The 14,544-nt window shown below is 44.2% G+C and overlaps 1 protein-coding gene across 1 annotated transcript in view; it reads right to left on the bottom strand.

Annotated features, from left to right (window-relative positions):
* SMARCAL1 (SNF2 related chromatin remodeling annealing helicase 1) overlaps positions 1 to 14,279 on the bottom strand; it is a 51,682-nt gene extending 37,403 nt beyond the window's left edge. Inside the window, 8 exon segments of the mRNA XM_079133000.1 lie at positions 2,051 to 2,234; positions 5,616 to 5,621; positions 5,624 to 5,665; positions 8,292 to 8,504; positions 12,699 to 12,749; positions 13,436 to 13,537; positions 13,540 to 14,235; positions 14,238 to 14,279. Coding sequence (XP_078989126.1) covers positions 2,051 to 2,234; positions 5,616 to 5,621; positions 5,624 to 5,665; positions 8,292 to 8,504; positions 12,699 to 12,749; positions 13,436 to 13,537; positions 13,540 to 14,235; positions 14,238 to 14,262 — 1,319 coding nt within the window. The 5' untranslated portion in view covers positions 14,263 to 14,279.
* Positions 14,280 to 14,544: the final 265 nt, after the last annotated feature.

Here is a 14,544-nt window from a genome sequence, read left to right as displayed (position 1 = left end):
AGCACAGATAAACAAGGAGGGCGGGTGTGAAAATTTCATCTTTTCACTTCATTTTCTGACTTGCAAAATTGGTGGCAGAAACGAAATCCACGGAGAACCCCGCTCCCTTTGGGTGCCTTTTGTCTCAGCCTCCTCGGCTATGCCACCCACAACTTCCAGATGGCTTGGTCCATCTGGTCATTTTCAAAGCAGAACAGACCCCCAAACTTCACTTTCTTCCCCCTCCCCTGCCCTGAGGTGGCCCAACTAAGGAACGAAGTCTCCAAAACATGAGAACAAAGAAAAGAACTGGATAACAGAGCAACACAGCCACATGCATCTTTTCTAATTTGGTAGGAAAGGAAAAGAAACGCCATGCATCATCAGAAGCCATAGACTTGAGCCTCAGTGCCAACTCTGCAACTGAGTGACTTTAGGTAAATGGCTCTTTCTGGCCCTGGATCCATTCATGTGCTGAATGGGATCAGTTATATATTAGCAGAAGCTGATATGTCTAAGAGGTTCTGCTCCGTAAATATCAACGTATGTTCAACATAGTCCTTATATTAAAAAACAGAACAGGAATGGACAGCTCACATCCCCCAAAACTACACCTCTAACTGTTCAGAGACTGAAAGTTAAAAACTGGATTTAATTAGGAAGCTTTGAAGAAAGGTTACAAGGACCATAGTAGCTTTACAACATATACCATGAAAAAGATGAAAGCTTCTAACCCGTCCAGTCCTGTGGCTACAGCTGTGGTCGCATGCACATCTGGCTTGATGTCTCTCACATACGCCTCCCTCAGGGTAATGGGGTGAGCTGCCAAGACCAGCATCCGCCAAGTGCCAAAGGATCTCTAACAGAGCATGAAGAACGTGGATACAGCAGACGGGCTGCTCAGAGGGTGGGGCTCAGCCACCTGCCTCAGGTCTGGTGAAGAAGCCAGAAGAAGAAAGATCAAAGAATAAACCACCCTGAGCCTCGTGAAAATGAGGCCTGTAGGACACCTCAACAGATGAAGGACCGAAATGGCAAAGCAAGAAGTTCTTCAAAGTCAGTTCTTCTAAGAGAGATGGAAGCTGGAGGGGAAAGGAGAACAGGGGTGACAGGCAGGGCTGAAACTACGGGGATACAAGGGCAGCTATGTCCAAAGAGTATGGAGAGAAGAGAATTTGCTCAGAGCATAGCTGAGCTTGTACCTGAGCACCACTCGGGCTACAGGCCAGCAACTCTACAGTTTGTCAGCTCCACTGAGAACTTGGGTTCCCTCCCTTGCATGGGCTCTGTCTCCAGCTATGCTGCCGAATAATAGCTCTAACTCCTATTACTTCTGGACAGACCATCAAGATCTCCTCTTTTCTCTCCTTCAAATCCCATATTTTCATGAAAAGGTAAGTTGAAAACTATCACTTGTTTCTACCAAGACACTCTGGGAAAAAAGGTCAGGATATGACCTGATCTTTTTCCTTTCCATAATAAGGTCACCCTGACTTTCTGCTCTCAGACCAAGTAATTCAGGTGTCACAGGCCCTACCCACTAGATCCAAGGATGGATCTACTCAGCAAGACTTCAAGCCTCCAAGGCCATATGACTGGTTCCAGCATCAACATTAAACCAACCCACTGCAGTGTCAGATCCACCAGGAAAAATAGGTTTGGGCTGGGTTGCTGAGCTAATGGAAGGCAAGCTGGAAGTCCACAACATCACCAGCTGTCACTAAGAGGAGTGTCTGGGTAAGAATAGCGCAAGCCAAGAAGAAAGCAGAGTGATAAGAGGACCAGAGAGTCCCGAGGAGATCTTTAGAGATGATGGATTTTCCATCACATGCATTTCTGTTAAAACTACTTTGAATTGGGTCTCTGCACACCTGCAATCCAGAGTCCTGGTTAATTCATGTAATTTGAAATCAATGGTTATAACAAGGCTCTGGTAACTGCACAAGTAACTGTTTAATGCCTAGAAGTTTTTAGTCACCCATGCAAGATGAGTATCCAGAAAAGAGGAAGCATCTGAACCCAGTCCTTGGTGAGTGATGAAATTTGTGTAAGAGAGTGCGAAAGGACCTACTTGACTCCAGCTCTCTGAAAGGGCATCAGATTAGACACGAGCTTGGTGTCCACTCCAGAAAGGTCTGCATCAGGAACATCAGCAGGATGGAGCGATGTCTTCTCAAGCTGAGAAGCAAATGCCAGGGTGACAGTCTTGGGCAGAGGATCCAGCTGAACCTGCGGGAGGCCACGTACCCTTGTAACTGGAAAGAAGAACAGAGAGGCGTGTGATCCAGAAGGTCAAGCCCAAGAGACATGAGGAAGGAAAAAGGGCTTCAGATACATAGCTGAACAGGTTCTGCTACAAGCCATCTTCTCAAAAAGGCTAGATGCAAATTGGGGTCATAGTAACCCACCAGTGGGCTAATTGCCCTTAGGTATCCAGGAAAGGATAACAAAAAGAGAAACAAGAAGTATTTTATTTCTACCCACTATTACTTGAAATTCTATGGTTATTGGTCCTCTATTCCATACAGTCAGGCATGATCAGATGTGTTCTTAATATTCTCACAGGTGGTTCAAGTCTTCAGGCCCAACCATTAGCTCATCACCCCGCAAAATACCTAAGTAAAGATGGAGGGCTGAGCTGTCACCACTACCTTCAATTGCTTTGTATTTTCAATATATTTAAATCCATTTCTGTCCTTCACTAAGTACCTGTTATTTCTGGAAACCATTTCCATGAACAGAATCACCATTACAGGAAATTAGGGAAGGCTGGCAGCTTTAATATAAAACGGGCTATCCAAATTAACGTAGAAATACATCTTATATCTCCAAATTAAATCTGAGCATGCTGATTTCTGCACTCTCCAGGAGACTGAGCACTCCATGTACTTGCAAAAACCATTTTCATTTTAATCCTAGAGATCTTCAGAACTCAAATACCCGATGAAAGCTAAGGGCTGATGTAAAATGTGGTACTTTGTAAGCACTATGTTCTTTTAGCTATTCCAAATGGGGGTGTGGGGGAAGGCGGGGGACACATCTACTGTTTCCTACCAGCTACTGTCTCCAAAATCCCATGCTGCTAGTTCAGCCAGCTGGGTATGTTTGTGAGAAGGCTGCCATTCCTGTGAACCACTGTCTCTATTGCCCTTTCTTTGGTGCTGAGAGATGACAAGCATGTGTGCCTGGCCTCATGAGTCACCTAGAAGTCATTTCTGTGAAAAGCTCTTTGGCAGAATGCTACTAGCCACACAGCTGAGAGATGTGAATGTTTTCAAATAGCAGCTGACAAGACAAGATTGTTGAGAACCCTTCTGGACTGTGACAGCCGGGGGAAACAAGAGGCCGCATGCCAATCTCACTGCCAGCAGAAGGACACAGTCACTTGAAAGGAGAGCAGGACAGCTTTTAGATTCACTTTACTAGAGAAAATAACTGTTACCATGCCACAGAAGGGCATTTATATACTCAGGTCTCACTGCCATTTCTGCATTAGTGTGACAAGCACATGCTCACTAGCTCGGGTCAGTGATCTAATTTCACACATGAGGGAGGAGACCCCAGGGTGGGGAGGGAAGATCACATTTCCCAGGCCTACAGTGTTAATGATGGAATCAGAAATGAACTGGAAACTGCTACATTTTGCAATGTCTTCCCTCCCTGGCTTCTTAGTTCACGGGATGGCTCCTAAATTTCCTAATGGGTCAGGTTATTACAAATGCAGATAGCAATTTTAGTCTTATTTCTGTCACTGACTTTACTGTGACCCTTCAATGCTCCCAAGAAGGAAAGCAACTCCTTTCTTTCCTGGGCCTAAGCTTTCTTCCATCTGTGAAATGGAGAGGATCAGTCTTATCTCCCTGAGACTTCATAATGCTGAGAAAGCAGGTAAAAACTCTAAATCAGAATTATTAACACAAAATCCATGGAATTATTAAAATGAAATGCAAACTTATATCTGTGCTCATTATGTGCACTTTTCTGGATGAAGAACCAACCATATTCATTAGTTTAAGGACTCTATAGCCCACAAAAGATTAGAAATTACTACATAAAGCTATGTAAGTCAGAAGTCATGGTTTTTTAGTATTATGTTCATCTGCAAATGCTAGAAGTATCCTGCTGTTCATCATTCTGTAAAAGTCAGTCTTTTTATTAACATATTTATGTATCTTTCTTGGTTGAAAGATAGAGGAAAGAACTTTATTTCTCATCAAACATTTAACTTTGGTCAAATAGTTCCCGCCAAGTCACAAACTGCAAATAGCAGCAGCCAGAGAGCTGGACTGACGGCATCCTCCTGCCTCGGTCAGCATTTACTGATACTAAATAGCATCACCTCATATTCAAAATTAACCTTGAAGTTTATAGCAAATCCTTCCTCAAAGACCCAAAAGCCTTTCCTTACATCCTTACATGTAATGCCTGTCAGTACAGATAAAGATTAAAGATTAGATTCCTTTAGATTCCTTTTTTTTAATTTAAATGGAAGGGACAAATGGGACCTAGGATGTTGAAATATCTACCGCACATCACACACATCATACATTAAGCCACAAAACAGGAGACATGGAGAAGGAACTCAGCTTTTCCCTCTTCCTTAAAGCCCTAGTCTGAGGAGCAAGACGGTCAGGGGGCCCCAGCTCCCAGGGGTGGGTCAGGTCTCTTCTGGATGATGGCCAACACACACCTCCTCCCACTGTCTGGGAGGCCCAGCAAGCCCACAGGGGGCCAAGCAGAGGGAACCAGTGCAACCCGCTGCAGAATCCTCACAGCCTGGAGGACAGACAGGTCAAGACATGACCACGCCCCTCTTTCTCAGGTGCATTAGAATTTACTGCCCCATCTAAGCAGGGCACACAGAAGAAAAATGATAAGCCACACTGTATCCCCTTCTCTCTCTCTCTCTCTCTCTTTTTGGTACTGGGGATAAACCCAGGGCACTTAACCCATGAGCCACATCCCCAGTCCATTTTTTTGAAATTTTGAGACAGGGTCTCCCTAAATTGCTGAGGCTGACTTTGAACTCACCATCCTGCTTCAGTCTGCCGAGCCACTAGGATTACAGGCATGTGCCACTGTGCCCACCAAGCATCCCTTCTTTCACCAGTATGCACACCTCCTTCCTCTGTTCAGCTTCTGTGGCACCTGTTAAAATGCTGAAGTCCCCTGTCTAAACTCCTGTGTCTACAGAATGCAGCCTCTTACAAAGCTGAGGACCACAGAAACTCTCCTACTTGCTTGAGCTGCTTGTTCTAGAAGTAAGCTGAGAGCCTGTTCCTAGAGGCCATCTAAGAACTCTCACCTAGGCTAAGCAATCCCAGCTCACCACTGGTTCCTCACATCCATGCCACTTCTATGAAGGCACGGTTTCTCAGGCCTCAGGGATTTTAACAGCAGCATCTCCCCCTTAGGGATGAAGAGCCCTACATCCAGGTGGGCTGTCACAAAGCCGCTTGTCAGTGGACGTGAACAAAGTTGCTTGAAAACATCTCACTTTCACCCATCCTGTCTTCAGGAAGGGTTACTGAGGTTACTACAGCAGAGGGAGAAGGAGACTCTTTAAAGACTTAAATTTAAAGACTATTAAATCTTAAAAACAGGACGATATAAAAAACAGCAAGGTGGGCTCTCACTCAGTTATTGTGCTCTTCCAAGAGAAAGTTCCATTTCCTGGTATTGACATCTGCAATGAGAAGAGAAAATAAATAAGCAAGCCGACAGGACACATGGCCCTTCTGCTAAGTCAGCACTCACTCACTTACTCACTCCCTGGCTTCCTAAGGCTCCACTAAACTCCAGTGACGTGGCTGATCCTGCGCTAGGCACCCAGAATAAAGGAACAAAGAGCACTTGCCCTTGAAGCATCCATGAACACTAAGAGGAAGGACAAGCAGAGACGACAATGATCCTGGCTACAAGGGCTGTGATAAAAGGTGCCACAGGACACATGACTAAGGATAGCCCAGGTCACAAATGCCCTAAATACCCAACAGGGGCGACAACTGTAGCTTATACTTACTTGGCACTTACGTCAAGTCAGACACTGTGCCAAGAGAAATCCTGGTGCCATCTCACCTGCCCTCACAACTCCATGTGGGCTGATATTAGCTCCATTTTCCACGAGGGAAATAAACCACCAACATTCAAATTATTACTCTGCCTCTTACTGCTGTGTGATCTTGGACAAGCTCTGTAACACCTCTGTGCCTCAGTTCCTATATCTGAAAAGTGAGGCCACTACAGGGTTACTGTGAGGATTACATGGAATTTAAACATAAAATGCTTACAAAGTATGCCTGGAAAACAATGGACGCTCAGAAAGCAGGTTCTTAAGATATGGTCACTGTTACTACTGTGTCTTCTGCTAAATGGCACAGTGTAGCATTAATTACACACAATGTTAACTAAGAAGGGGGAGCACCTTACTACCCAGCAGGTGGCTGATTTTTTAATTAGAGGGGTTTCCCTAATAATTCACCCTTTGAGAAAATCAAGAAGGCTTGGATTTTGTAAATGTTATCTGGGCAGTGAAAGTCAACTTTTCCCTCCACTGTCCACTTCTAAGCAAGTGGTACAGGAAAAAGCACCATGGACATAGGCCCAAAACTGAGGAAGGAAAAAGTGAGAAAGTCTAGGTGTCACCGATGGGAGAACCAGACCCAGACGATCTTGAATGCGGGGGGTAGCAGAGAAAGCCGCTGTCTGACTTCAGCTTACTCCGATGGTGGCAGGGGAGCAAGAGGGAAACCCAGGAGCGAAAGCTCTGGCCAAGAATCCCACCACAGTTTTCTAGACATTTGGGTGTGCACAGGATGAGCGTGCTGACATTTCAGTCTTATCCACTCACTCTAGCAAACCAGGCTGGGAGTGTGATTTCAGAGGTGGGTGCAGACGGATCACCACACAAGCTGCAGCGCCAACATCTGAGCAGGCGAGGAGCGGGAATCCCAGGTCTCACGTTGAGCAGCTCACTTCAGGCCTGACACCCCCAGGAACCATGCCCTGCTGAGCAGCCAGGCTCCTCAGCTAAAACCTGGTAGGCACAACAGGCTCCCTGGAGCCCAGGTTCTGATCCAAGCTCTTAAGAGCAGAGATTCCACAGTGGTATCTTCTGTGACCTTCTCTGAATGGGGACCTCACAGGCCTGTTTCCAGGGTTTGCTTTCTGCTAGCCTAAGAAAGATTAGAACCCTCCCAAGAATGGGAGAACACTAATCTATAAAATTTAAAATCTTTTTTTAAAAACACCCTGGGCTGCCGCTGAGGATGGAACTCAAGATGAGCCCCAGGAGTCCAGATTCCAAAGCTGCCCTGACCTATTCTGAATGGGCAGCTTTTGAAGAACGTCACAAAAAATAAAGCAAAACTTTCTCTGCTTTGGCCAGTGGTTTTCAGTCTGGTCTGATTATTAGGTTTGCTTGAAGATTTTAAAAACACCAAGGCCAGACCCCAACACAGAACAATTAAATCAGCAGCTCTGGGTGTGAAGGAAGCACCAGTGTTTCTGAAGCAGCCCAGAGAAGCTCATGAGCAGCAGAGTGCAGGCCCAGCAGCGTTTTGCAGACAAAGGCACTGTGGGCCCCTGACCAGCAGCAGCACCAGGGAACTTGTTGGAAATATTCTTTTTCTTTTCCTCACTCTAAAGCTAAATGTGGGTCCAACAAGCCATATTTTAACAAGTAGTACAGGTGGTATCCATGATGCTCAGGTTTGCAAACCACTGTCATCATCTACAGAAAGGCAATAGTTTTAAGGGCAACTGCTGTTTTTTGTGCTTAGCTAAGGCTAAAATAGAAATACATGCTTTTTAATGGCTTAAAAGGAATTTACCTATTTCTACAAAGATGGCACGGACCAGGGTGACTAGGGAAAATTGTTTGCGTTTTCTCTCAGGAGACCTTAAGAATAAAACAGTACCCCACTATGTGTTCACCATCTGGAACAAGTGAAGTATCATCTTTATAGTAACAGAGGCAGAACAGGAAGGCTCTATCAAGAAAGTCATTTTTGAGCCCAGTGCACTGGAACACACCTGTAATCCCAGCAACTTGGGAGGTTGAGGCAGGAGGATGGCAAGTTTGAGGTCAGCCTCAGAAACTCAGCAAGGCCCTAAGTGACTCAGAAAGACCCTGTCTCAAATTTAAAAACTAAAAAGGGCTGGTGATATGGCTCAGTGGTAAAGCACTTTTGGGTTCAAACTCCAGCACCAAAAAAAGAAAAAAAGTAATTTTTTTAATAAAAATGGAGACACTTCGCTGGGATCACAGACCACCCTATATCCTAGGAATAACACGGAAACCAATTACTTGCCGTATTTCCTGGAATCCATCTGTTTAAATAGTGCGATTAGGTCCTCTGAATAGCTGACGTCTACCTCGAAGCGGGTCCGGGAGATGAGCATGCATCTCCCTTTGACAAAGGCAAGGGATGGAGCTGAAGGAAGGCTGGCCTGTCCCCCACTGCTGCCACTGACCCCTTCCAATGGCTCCAGGGTGACTGTGGGGAGGCACTGAGCAGCTTGCACTGTGGAAGAGGAAAAAGACAGAAGTGACAAGATGGACAATTCTGGGCAACTTTCATGTGGCCTAGGGTGACAGAGCAAGCAAAGGAAGAGAGAAGTAGTTAGGGACAGGGTATGCAGCAGAGATGAGAAGAGATACTGTTAAATTAGGAAGGCTTGCAAGGGTCCTTTAATTGGGGCTTTAGGAATTTCCATACTTATTGAAAGTGACAGTTGCATGATGCATACCCATAGTCCCAGCTATGTGGTAAGCAAAGGCAAAAGGATCTCTTGAACTCAGGAGATTGAGGCCAAACCAGGCAATGTAGCAGGACCCCTCTTAAAATAAACACACACACACACACACACACACAGAATATAATTCTTCTAATCAAGTTTTTTAAATTAAAAAATATAGAATTCAGAAATGAACAAGGGGAAGCAGTTCACTGATGAGTAAACTTGGGTAATTTCTGACATAGTACTGGAGAAGCCACTGAAGTCAACACAGCACAAATCGCCCATTTAACCCTATTCCCAGGTCACTGCTCTGTCACTGACAGACCACATGGTTCAGAACATAATTTCATGTACCACTTTTGCATTTTGTGGATCTGCCTGCATACAACCAAACTGACAGAAACAAACTGCACCGAAAGGCAAGACAACCGAGGAAAGACACTCCCGAGAAACAGGAACCAAGCTCACACTTAGAAAAATAGTAAGGTCATGAAATAAAAGGATATAAATGTAACCAACTCAATAAAGCAGGAAAAATGGCAGGAAACATTTGAACAAATGTCCAACTCCACAAATACAAGAAATACAAGAAGTTGTTTTTTATTTATCAAAGTTGCAGAAAAAACAATCAGACAACTGCTAGTTGGGAATAAAACCTTTGGGGAAAACTTGGCAGTTACACTTGAGCTCTAAAAAGTGATCATAATGATCCAGCTTCTGGGAATCTATGCCAAGTAACAACTGAAAACACAGACATTCTTGTGCACCAGAGGTGTCCTCATAGCGGAAGACTGGGGGAAATGGGAGCAAATTAACAGTAAGAAATGATTCAAATACCTATGGCACATTCATACAACTGAACACTCAGCAGTAATTACTTTTTTTAGAAATTTTAGTAAAACACAAAAAAGTTGAAAAAACAACTATTAGGATCATAATATAACTCATTTTGTTGTTGTAGCTTTATTTTTTGGTACCAGGATTGAACCCAGGGCACTCAACCCAGCCCTTTTTATATTTTATTTAGAGGACAGGGTCTCTCTAAGTGCTTAGGGCCTCTCTAAGTAGCTGAGGCTAGGCTATGAACTAGTGATCATCCTGCCTCAGCCTCCAGAGCCACTGAGACTGCAGGCATGCACCATCCCGCCTGGCTTATGAAATCATTTTCTGAAGGTCACAAGGGCACATTATTGTAATGGCACCTGCATTTACATCACTCATAATTAACTGCTAACATTAATTAAAATAATGCAGCAAGGCTCCAAACAACTTAGTGAGCCCTTGTCTCAAAATAAAAATATAAAAAATAAAAATTAAATTAGATTAAAAGGGATGGGGATGTGGCTCAGTGATTAAACACCCTTGGGTTCAATTCCTGGTACCAAAATAAACAAATAAATTAAAAATAAAAAGGCTTATACTGAAATAAAAAACAAAAAGGCTTATGCTAAAATAGTTAATCAAAAGGCAAGATAAAAATTACATATAAATGTAATTATTTCTTTTAATCCATAATAAAAGGCTGGAAGGAATAAAACCAAAATGTTAATAGTGGCTGAGTGGGGAGATTACAAGGCCCAGTTTTCTTCTCTGTGTGTTAATGTTCTATCTTTCTGTTCTACAATGGGCGTGTGGTAGGGTTAAAAAAGCAAACTCTGGGCTGGGGATGTAGCCTGTGGTAGAACACTGGCCGAGCCTGTGCAAGGACCAGGGTTTGATCCCTCGTACAGGGGGGAAAAATACACACACACACACACACACACGCACAAAATGTGTAGTATTGAAATGACAGAACAACCATGAACCTTTAGGAAAATTAGACATACAAGGACAAATTCACAAATCCAAAATTGATGCAGGAGATGTCAAGGCAGAAAAGCCAAATAATTCAGTAAACTTCACCTAAAAGTTACATAGTGAATTTTGGACCCAATAAACACTGTTTTCAAAAAACACAATATGATTCCAGAGGCAGAGGCAGGAGGATTACAGGTTCAAGGACAGTCTCAGCAACTTAACAAGACCCTAGCACAAAATAAAAAACAAAAAGGACTGGGGATGTGGCTCCGTGGTAGAGCTTCCCTGGGTTCAATCCCCAGTACTGCAAAAACAAAACAAAAATATGAGCAGCAACACCAAAAGCAATCATTCCACACAGCAAATCTAAATGAATTTGCAAAAGCAGAGTCATCTCTCACCAAGCATTGTGGTCAGAAAACAGAAGCAAAAAGACAACAAAATAAACAAAAACTGATGCAGCGGAAGTCACAGGTTTCAAAAGAGCAACTATGAAAATACCAGATGTCAAGACCAGCAATCTTTTTTTTTTTTTTTTTGTACCAGCCCCTTTTTTAAAATTTTCAATTTTGTGACAGGGTCTCACTAAGTTGCTGAGAGCCTTACTAGTTGCTGAGGCTGGCCCCGAACTTGTGATCCTCCTGTCTCAGTTTCCCGAATCACTGGGATTACTGCACAACTGGCAAGACCAACAATCTTAGCCCACAGCAGGGGTTCTCCTTCCAACATGGTACAAATAGATTAAAAAGTGGGCTTCCTACCAGCCACGTCATGGGCTGAATTATGTCCCTCCAAAATTTATGCTGGGTTCCCTAACTCCAAGGATCTCAGAATAAGGACTGTGAGATAGAGCTTTTAAAGTTATATGAGGTCATCAGGGAGGGCCCTAACCAGTATGACTGGTGTCCTCATAAGAAGAAAGACCCCAGAGATTTGGCCATGGGAGGACACAGAGAGAAGTTGTCCATCTGCAAGTCAGAGAGGCCCCTGAAGAAATCAATTCGGCACACACCTTGATCTCAGACCTCTTTTCTCCCAGATTGTGAGGAAATATATTTCTAGGTGTAAGCCCTCCACCCCTACCCCTATTCTATTTGTGTTAAGACAGCCCTAAAAAACTAATGCTCCAGAGACTACCAAAACATGCATTTCAAGAAGCCAAGGCCAAGGAGAGAACCAGGAAATTCTGCAGGGGCTGTCCTATCAGCTCCCAAAAACTGCACTGCTGACCTCAAAGAGTTCTGCCTCATGCCCCAAATGGACACAGAAGTGATCTGAGCATGTATCCTACCTTTCCCTTTTTTGAGCTGGGCAGGGGAAGGGTAGGTATAGAAATGCTACTAGGAGGGTTGAGTAAAATGGGAGATGAAAGGACCTGGGGCTGTTTCGTGGACAGGAGTAGGCTGCAGGCACCAGGAAGAGGGGACAAAAACTTTTACATAATAGTCAACAGAAGTTCCAAAGAGAGAGGTGAAATCCAGAGGCTGACAACAAGCAGACACGGCGTCTGCTGGCTCTGGCCAAGGGCAACCCCTCTCAGCACTTCCAGCCCTCTGGCCACAGAGGGTCTGGGGCTGTGGTGCTGAACTGTGATCTTCGCAGAAGCAGGACGTTGTATAGCTGCCTCTAACTGCTGGCGCTGGCACTGTCCAATAGAAACATGCACTCTATGGTATGAATCCCAGAGGAAACTTGTTAACTGTGTGACCCTGTATTAGTTGCTCATCCTTTCTGGAACCGTTCCTTATCTGTAAAATGGTTGCTATAAGGAGTTAGCATAACTTAGGTACTTAGAACAGCTCAATGCAACAGAAGGTACCATTAAATAACAGCTCTTAGCTGAGTGTGGTAGCCCACACCTATAATTCCAGTGAGTGGGAGGCTGAGGCAGGAGGAGCACAAGCTTGAGTGCCAGCCTCAGGAACTTAGTGAGAACCTGCCTCCAAATAAAATAAAAAAGGGGACTGGGGATGTAGCTCCAAGGTAAAGTGCCCATCCTCAGTACCAAAAAAAAAAAAAAAAAAGTTAGCTCTTATTAATATGAACAATGAACTTTGCCCAAGGAGCCACCTTCTTAGGTTGGCCATAGTGGGAAGGAGAATGGGGAGGTACACACCATGAGCTAGAACCTTTTGATGCAAGGATCTCCCCCCACCGGGGACAATGACATACTCACTTACTCAAAGCATTGTAGTCGGACATGCTGAAGTCCCACGTCTTGGTGGCAGCATCTGAAATAAAACAGAAGGCTGATGACTCTTATTTTAATTTGCACTTGAGCACGTCAATAAAAGCTTGTTTTCTAAACAAATGCCAAGATCAAAATAGTTGAGCTGCAAGCCCCTACTGATTCACAAAATCTCTGCAGAAGACAAGTACAAATAAAGGTAATTATTTTGTTTTCAAATCAGGACGTGGGAAGTTTGGGCCTTATTTAGAAGGCTGAGGGAAGTGAGGATGAGAACTCAGTTCCTCTGCATCCTAGTGTAAGTCAGGCCAAGCAACACGAAGACCAGTCACTCTCAGATGTGGGCAAGCGAGCCACAACCCGGCTCTCCCCTCCAGATCAATCAACCTAGCCGTGCCATCGCTTTTTAAATGGAGGGTGGGGGATTTACATATTTGAAACAAATGGTTTTAGGCTTAAATCCTGCAATCCATGCAAAACACCTGGCAAAGAAACTGGCTTCTTGGTAAATATTCAGCTGTTCTCCCTATGGCCATGCAGTAGCTCCTAAGTTTGGCAGCTGTTTGAGGCAATGTCTATTATAAAGCGAAACAATAGCAAAAATAGAACAAGTTTTAATAACTGGATGGACGGAATGTGCCAATGCACTCTTAATATTTATGAGAAACTGTTAGATTAGAAGAGACTCCAAAAATAGAAAAAACAGCTGCAGAACAAAAGCCTCATTACCATAACTTCTGCTGGGCAGACGCTTAACACTGCGAGGAGTCTTCTCATTATAGCCGATCTGTACCCGGAAACGATCTCCATTCCTTATGCACTGTCCCTTGTGGAGCTTACTGTTTTTTGAGTGAGGGTCCCCAATTTCTGTTGGAATCTTCCTTCTGTTCTGGGTGTCACACCCCCTGAGCCATAATGGATGTTAGGAATGTTCTGCCTTGAGGTGGAAGGTTTCACTGCCTTGGCCTCTAATTTAGGATCCCAGGGAGGCTGTCCAGAGGAGGAAGCTGGTGTCTCCTGGGAACTCTTTGCTTCAACCAAAGGTTCATGAGCTGAGTTAGCAAGGGGTGTTGATTCAATCTTATGTGCAGTCTGAGGATGACCTGGACCTAACTTACAGCCCAAGAGGAGTTGGTTAGGGACATTTGGAGGGCTTTGCGCCAAAGGTGGAGAGAGTTCAGCAGGAGTTTTTTGACTTGGTGGGCTGTGGCTTGGGCAGGCTGTGTACATCCCTTCTTGGTTCTTCCATGTCCCCTTAGGCTGCTCTGGTGTGCTGAGCTGCAAATGCTGGGAATTATGAGGTCTTTGGTCACCCTGAGATGAACTGCTGAGATTCTGTTGCTTGAAAATGACACCATGGCTTACTGGCTTAGAAGGTTCTTTTGGGAGATTCTGGGAATAGCCCTGCTTGGACTGGGAAGGGTTGGCAGCAAGAGAGGAGCTCACTGCTGTGCTTGGAGGTTGTTCTGCTATTAACTTCTCAGCTCTGCGGGCCAGAGCCTTTTGTCGATTCTCTTCAATTTTTTTCTCTGCTCCTCTGTAAGGGTCAAGGACATTTTAACAGGAAATGCTTATGAAGGAACGTTGAGCTTCAATTGTAAAATTGGCAAAAGCTGTGAAAAGAAAGAGGGATTGAAATAAACACTTAAGTATGCTATACTCCTAACCTTTATTTTAACAAGATTTTGTCTCAGGAAATGCATAAGAAGCACAACTAAGTGTATATTACAGTTTCCATAATTTTAAAAAAGTACACACACACACACACACACACACAGGTAGTAGGTAGCATATGCAAATGTAATGATTCTGATGACAACACAAGCGCAAAGCTAAAA

Source organism: Sciurus vulgaris (genome assembly GCF_902686455.1).
Source record: "Sciurus vulgaris genome assembly, chromosome: 3".
NCBI lineage: Eukaryota > Metazoa > Chordata > Mammalia > Rodentia > Sciuridae > Sciurus > Sciurus vulgaris.
The sequence above is the reverse complement of the archived record's forward strand: the minus strand, read 5'-3'. Positions and strand labels throughout refer to the sequence as shown.